The sequence below is a fragment of the Epinephelus fuscoguttatus genome, linkage group LG14 (assembly GCF_011397635.1).
Source record: "Epinephelus fuscoguttatus linkage group LG14, E.fuscoguttatus.final_Chr_v1".
NCBI lineage: Eukaryota > Metazoa > Chordata > Actinopteri > Perciformes > Serranidae > Epinephelus > Epinephelus fuscoguttatus.
This window is the reverse complement of record NC_064765.1, coordinates 8,375,949-8,383,762: the sequence shown is the minus strand read 5'-3', so window position 1 is coordinate 8,383,762 and position 7,814 is coordinate 8,375,949. Positions and strand designations below refer to the sequence as shown.

At 38.9% G+C, this 7,814-nt stretch overlaps 1 gene segment (V, D, J or C); it reads left to right on the top strand.

Annotated features, from left to right (window-relative positions):
• Positions 1 to 568: 568 nt before the first annotated feature.
• On the top strand, positions 569 to 7,603 carry LOC125901151 (T cell receptor beta variable 13-like). The segment is given in 4 exon segments: positions 569 to 660; positions 5,660 to 5,721; positions 6,845 to 6,940; positions 7,020 to 7,603. Coding segments are annotated over 4 exon segments (654 nt in total).
• Positions 7,604 to 7,814: the final 211 nt, after the last annotated feature.

The following is a 7,814-nucleotide window of genomic DNA, read 5'->3' as shown; positions in this document are numbered from 1 at the left end:
GAAATGAAAGATTAAGCCATTTTGTCCTACACTGAGCATCACCTTTTCCACAGAGAGTGTGAGGTATTTTTGGCTGCTCTCTTATCTGCATCTTTTCTACGAAATTACTTATTCCTCACCTACATGATGTTGAAACATCAGCTTAGGGAAACTTCACAAGTAGGTTTATTTAGGTCTTAATAAGTTTTTCCAGCGAGCAAACTGAGAGGTGACTAAATCTGATTTGATTTGATTATTTTCCACTGACTGTTCTGTATCATAAAGAAATCATTGATTAAGGTGGATTTATTTAAGTCAGAACTAGTTTTTCCATTTTACACAAGTGAGAGAAGTGTATGACAGTTAACATTCTCTACATGAATAAAGATGCGACTCCTTTAGTTCACACACTGTCAGTAGGAAAGTAAGTGTAGGAGTGTGAGTCTGCCACATAACAACAGGAAATCAACACTCATCTGAAGAAGGTCGGAGCTGTTGCTGGTTGAAACCCTGCAGAGGAGCAGAGAGCGGCAGCAGAGGAGAGGATGTGGTCACAGAGCAGCCTGCACATCGCTCTCTGTGCTGAGAAATGACGAAGGCGAAACCCTCCACTTCACCACAACCTCCGGCTCTCAGAGTGCACCTGCACCTCTGCACCGACACCCCCGCACTGCTCTGCAGGTCTCTGAGCAAACAGCTGGAAAACTTCCATTTCCGTGTCAACTGAAGCTCCAGAGTGAACATACATGTGTGTTATATGTCACACACCAGCTGTTTTCTGTCATCTGGTGCACAGACATGCACTGGAATGTTTTTATGTTGCAGCAGATAAAAGATGCAGCTATTTTGTTTTTGCTGCAGGCAGAGTAAAGACAACTATCACCAGTGATTAATATACAGAATCAATAAAATACTGAAGGTGTTTTGGCAGACACCTCCAAATTTTTCCCCATTTTTTGTTTGTTTAACATTTTAAAAACGCTAAACCATTCACAAAACAACTCAACTCAACTTTATTTATAAAGCGCTTTAAAACAACCACAGCTGAAACAAAGTGCTGTACATAGGAGGTCATAAAACAACAAAACAGTGAGATAAAAAAGCAGTGAAAACAAAAAAAAACAAAACAATAAAAACAGCAACAAACAAATAAAAACAGAGCGAGGTCTCATGCTGGGTTAAAAGCCAGTGAGTAAAAGTGGGTTTTAAAAACAGACAGTGAGGAGGCCTGTCTGATGTGCAGAGGTAGATTGTTCCATATTTTTGGAGGAGCAACGGAGAATGCACGGTCTCCTCTAAGCATTCGCTTGGACCTTGGTACCTCAAGGAGCAGCTGATCAGCTGACCTGAGGCACCGGGCAGGGGCGTAGGGGCGAAGAAGCTCAGAGAGGTAGGGCAGGGCGAGGCCATTTAAAGATTTAAAAACAAATAAAAGGATCTTAAAATGAACTCTAAAGTGCACAGGCAGCCAGTGGAGGGAGGCCAGGATGGGTGTAATGTGCTCTCTCATTCGTACTCTAGTTAGCAGACGAGCGGCAGCATTCTGGACTAACTGGAGACGTGCAAGGGAGGACTGGCTAACTCCAAAATAAAGTGCATTGCAGTAATCCAGCCAAGATGTGATGAAGGCATGGATTACTGCTTCAAAGTGCTGATGTGCAAGAAAAGGCTTCACCTTCACAAGCTGCCTGAGGTGAAAGAAACTTGACTTTACAACTGCACTAATTTGGCGGTCCAATTTAAAATCACTGTCCATCTTAAAACCCAATTTAGTAACAGTAGACTTTGCACAAACTGCCAAAGGACCCAGATCAACAGGGGAGGAAACACAGGAGCCGCTGGGGCCAAACACCATCAACTCTGTTTTTTGGTTTGGTTTTTTTTCCATTAAAATTTAAAAAGTTTAGGGCCATCCAGGCTTTGAAACAGATGACAAACAGCCTGTAATGTCTTCAAAACAACAAATGCAATTTCAATAATACGTCTCAGTTTTTCTACATTCAGTCAGTCGACTACTCGCTGTCATTACATGTACATTTTTCCATACATTTTCACTCCTGTGTGGTAATCCTCACGTCACCACACCGGGATGGAAAAATCTCTGAAGCTGCATTTTTACATGAATAAAGCTACTCAATGTTTAACTCTTCAACTCTTTAATTCTTAACTCTTCGCCTTCACAAGTGTATCATGAGGTGTTCGGATTGGACCCTTCTGCTGGCAGGTTTGGCCCTGGGGCCTTATGTTTGAATAACTAATAACTACACTTAAAGCATATCATGGCCATTTCATTTCCACTTTTCCATAATATTTTACGCCTTCTCCAAGACTTCACTTAAGTTGAGAGAGAGCTTTACAGCATACGACAGCCCTCTGTCCTTAGGACCCTCACAGCGGATAAGGAAAAACTCCCTCAGGAAGACCTCAGGAAGAGCAACTGAGGAGGGATCCCTCTTCCAGGACAGACAGATGTGCAACAGATGTCGTACAGAACAGATCAACATAATAAATTTGCAGTGATCCATATGACACAATGATACATACAGAGCGACAGAGACAGGGCAAAGAGTCACTTTCCCCACGCTGTCAATGCCAAGTGTTTTAATGCAGAGCCTCGATCCAGCAGGACTAAGGTCTGCCTCTTTCTTGAGCCATATATTTTTAAACACTTCCCAGGCATTTGCAGATAAGCACACGCAAACTTTAGCCTACTTGCTCGTTAAACATTCCCACCACCAACTAGCTGTACACACCAATAACTGACTCTAGTGACGTTTCAATGGTCACACAGCGCAGCACTAGATTTTCAATCAATAATAAAGGAATGTATTCAAGGTAACATTAGATATGGTTAGGGATTTTTATGAATATAACTTAAACAATAGCAAAACAATGTATAGTCAAAACTATCCCAAAACATTCTGTTAATTCCAAATATAGGAATGCATGATAATATCAGTAAGTCATCAGTATCGGCCAATATCAGCTTCAAAATTAACTATAATAATTGGCCAACATGCTTTTTCTTAATTTGCACAATGAATGAATATCACATACATTGAAAAGCATCATATTTCATGTCTTCATCTGCTGCTGGGCCATCATGATAAGAGTATGCATGTATAATATGATGTTAATTCCACTACAGAAGAGACTTGATGGTCACTAAAATTAGGTGAGGAAAAAGGTGGATATATTGATATAAGTTTTGGTTATTGACCAAATGAGTTGTTACATATCAACATGTTGGATATCAGCAAAAAATCCAATATCATGCATTCCTATTCCAAACCATTTCCAGGCCTGGAAAACAGTTTTTCTAATTTCATAACTCTTCCAGCAATTTCATGACAGTTTAAACCCTGTCACTTACTAAATGCTTCTGTCTAAACTGTTCTACATCAAAACTCTTCATTGTTATTCAGTTAAGACTCCCGTTGGACTCGACTGAAGAAAAAAAACATTTTCTATTTTCTTCATCGTCTTCAAGTCACATAAACAGGAAACAGTGTCTGAGACCGCAACAGAAACATGGTGCGTCTGCCATCTGTGAGCTACATAATTATATCTCCTCCTGCAAACCCTGACCTCGGTTGTTTTACATCTGTTTGTCAGAAAATAGAACTTCACACTGTCTGTACTGTACTCAACGTCCCAGAAAAACAAAAACACAAGTAAATGTAAAGACTATCACTGTGTGGGTTCATAAAGGGTCATAGCAAATGCAAGACAGAATGATATGTTTCTTTTTATTAAACCATATTTCAAGATAATAAGAGCAATCTGAGATACATTAAATGTCATTTTCATAATGAGATTTTGGATTAGACCTAAACATTTACTGCAGAGATTCAGAATATTAATAACATTAATGATACATTTAAAAAAAAAAAAAATGTAAAGAAAATTATAAGATTGAACAATCATATATAATCTGAATATCTGTGACATCATCAGCCTTACTGATACAGCTCATCTGACACACCTGGTGTTTATATCATTAGCAGCAGTTTTGGAGAAAAACTTAAAACTTGAAACAGCAAACGCCTCTGTTGATATTTAGAGAAACCACACATGTATTTCAGGAGGTTTACATACATGGCAGGAAGGTATTTGTTTACTCTTTGACTGGACAGATACTGTTTGGTACAACAGGTGAAACTTAGAGATCTGCTGGTTTAATAGAAGACTTCAGTGACTCGTTTTCAGTGGCAGGTTTATACACTTCAGAAACTAGATGCAAAGAAAACCCCACATGTTCAGTTACAATCAGCTGAATGAGACGTTTATGTTGAACGACCCCTTGTGGTGAAATCTGAATATTACGTCATGCGCAGGATTTATACTGTACAGTCATTCAAGCCAACACAGGTTTTATTAAACAGTTTTTATTACAGAAATAATGATATAACAGCTAAATGATACAGAGTCAAAATAAAAAGAAAGACAGAATCAGTAACAAGTACAATGCTGTATATCAGGGAGATGTAAAAGTCTAATGATTCGATTCCTAAATAATCAGAACACCTTCAGTAGGTTCAGTGATTAATAACTTATTTTAAATATGTGTCAGATAATGAAAAACTGAACGTCTGATGGCTTCATCACATTCAACACATTACACAAGGTTACACCAAAGTCCCTTTAACATCACTCCATCAGTTACCGTCAGTTCATATATAATTAATTCTGGATGTCAAACAGAGAAACTCAACCGCAGACACTCAATTTTATGCAGAAATACAGGAAATAAATTACTGTTTATCCAACACATATTTGATGTAACACACAGAGTACATGAGCACCGCAAAGGACTTTCTTCATGATATGTAACAACACCTGCTTCTCCTCGTATTGCTGTAGCCTTACGGAGAGCCCTCCCTACAAGCTGACAGGCCTGGGTCATTAGGTTTATGACTGGGGTTGCAACAGTATGAGATTTTCATGGTATGATAACTGTCTCAGAAAATTATTATTATCATCAGTTACAATGGTCCTTAAAAGGAATGAAAACAGTTTTTTTTGTTAAACAAACACTTTATTAGAAGTGAAACTTGAAACTCTTTTGAAATGGAAGTGTGTGTAAAAGGTCAGACAGGCAGTCAAGGACGAAAAGAGATGCAGGCACAAGTGAGATTCTCCGTCTGGTTAATATGCAAATGTACCCATTATAATAACCCTCACTTTTCATACCCTATATATACACAGTATTTATCTGTAACCCTTTTTGTGACATAACAAACCCTGGAAATCTGAATCCATGTTTTTAAACTGTCACTGGTACACTTCAGTTCAATAGAATATATCATAGAATCATAGAATAAAAACCACATGGACCTATCACATCACTGAATAAGGACACTACAGACTATGTGAAAGAACGTTGGGACAAAGAGCTGAGCATTGAAATAACTGAGGTGGCTGAATGCCTGGGGAACACAGCCAACCTCTACTTATTCTCCAACCCAGAGAGACTCCTGCTGTAAAAACCTGATTCGCCTTTTCATCAAACAGAAGCCGAAACAAGCTGGCACCAGCTACGCTGCTGGAGGGGAATCACGGTTGACCATGCCCATGTTTTCTGGACTTCTATTCAAACTTTCTGGAAGGATGTAGCAACAACTGTTTCAAAAACTTTGGGTTTTAATATTAGTGCAACATTGACGTCCCTTTATCACAGACACATCCCTGATGGACTAAGTAAAGATGATATCTACCTACTAAAGATCCTGCTGGCAGCAAGTAAAAAGGCCATTACAAAATCCTGGCTCTAGAAAAACTGTCCCACTGCTCGCCTCTTTGTTAATACTACACTTACATCTTCTGGGACAGACAATATGATTGGGAGAAAAACATTGGAGAAAATGGTGTGTTTATTTAGCCAATGAGACAGATGTGTAATGCTTTTCTTTTTCTTTTCTTTTGCTTTTAAACGTAAGAAAAAGCTCATAAAAAGTATTAAAAATGAACACATGGACATGATAACATGGTTAAAACTTGATTTTCAGGAGGGGGTCTTTAAAACAGAGCACTGAAGGAGCATCAGGAAGTCGATAGGCTTTACTGGCCTCTACTGGTGACTATAAAACTACAACATCTATCAAACTTGTCCCAGAAGAACTCTCTGGGACATTACATGGGACACTGTTGGTTTATTATGTCGTAGTGAGGCTCAACTCTTCACTGTGATACCTTGCCCACCCTTCTATAGTCTAAACTGCAGTTCAACAGTCTCTTTACTTGACTGAAGAGTATTGGCATGTGTGTATTTAAAGAATGCGTTCAGCATGATGCCAAAGATGTGACGCACACTCACCTTGGACTTCAAGCTGCAGCTGTTTCTGCTCCAGCTGCTGCTGAGTGGAGGCTGTATAAGTGTAGACACCACAGTCTGCAGACTATCAGGGAGCCATCTGCTGGATAAACCTGCAATGCAACACACAGTCAGAGCTGTAATACAATCAGAGGACACACTAGGGAACTTTATTAACATGTGGTATGTCTTTGAATAACAACCAGATGTAAAAGCAGAATTGGAATTTCATGCTTCATTTAATAAAGCATAACTTACAAGTGCATCAAGTCTGTCTAAGCCTAAGATCATCTGCAGATAATTTCCAGAGTTTAACTGATGAAACATTGAACTAGAGGCGACAGGTGAGGGTCGGACATCAAATAGCTTTTACTGACTGAACTGTATTTTTCACACCAGCAGGGGGAGACATACTTCAACAAATAAAACCTTAACAACAACTCACACTCTTAAAATCAATATCAACACAGTACTAATAAAGTTAGCTGTGATGTAGATAATTGGCCCCTCCCTCTTCATTATAATGTAACAGTGATGTGCTGTCGTCTGCAGGTGCTGAGCTGACAGGACCTGAACAGTCTCACAACGTCTCCATCATGATGTTACTGGTGTTTATATTTTGCTTTTCTCATCTGCCACGGATTAAAGGTGAGATAAATAAATCAGATAACATAAGATCTTGCAGAGCTCATGACTTCAGTATCTAAACTGTTTGTTTTTCCCACAGGTGCCTCTCACAGCAACAGTGTCTTCCAAACACCTCCTTTCATCATTAAGGAAACTGGTCAATCTGTTGCCAGAGAAATCAACTGTTCTCACAGCATACCAAGTTATGACCGAATTCTCTGGTACAAACAAGACGAACAAGGAGCTCTGAAGTTTCTGGGAAATCTGTTTGTAAATAGCGCTACTGTCGAGGACGACGTGAAAGGAAAAATCAGCTTTGATGGAGATGGTCGGACACATTCACGCCTCAACATTTCTGATCTTGCATTAGATGACAGTGGTGTGTATTTCTGTGCTGCCAGTCAGCACAGTGCTGCAGATTCCCCTCACGTCAATACAAAAACTCTCCTTTATCTGTCTGCAGAGAGACAACATGTTGAGTCTCTCCAACACCTGCAGCTTTGAAGACTTCAGTCAGTGTTATGACACCAGTGTGACAAAAATACTCACAACACATTCTGTGTGACACTGTTTGAAACTAAGATTCTTTAAGCATTCACAGTGATCATAATTAATATAGAAGAATAAAGAAAGAATAAGAAGCTGATGAAAGTCACAGACCTCAAACTGACCTCTGTTTTAGGTTCATAAATAATAAAAAACAACATTGTTGATATTTAAAAATGTCAAAATCAGATTTTTTTTTAAATTTTGCTGCACTTTTTAGTGATGTCAGTCAAGCTGGATTGTCTACTTTTTGGTTTAAAAAAAACTTTAAAGCTTGGAACCTAACTAAATACTGTGCATCACATGACTGGTTTCTTCATCATCTTGATCAAACTGATCAGAATCTAAG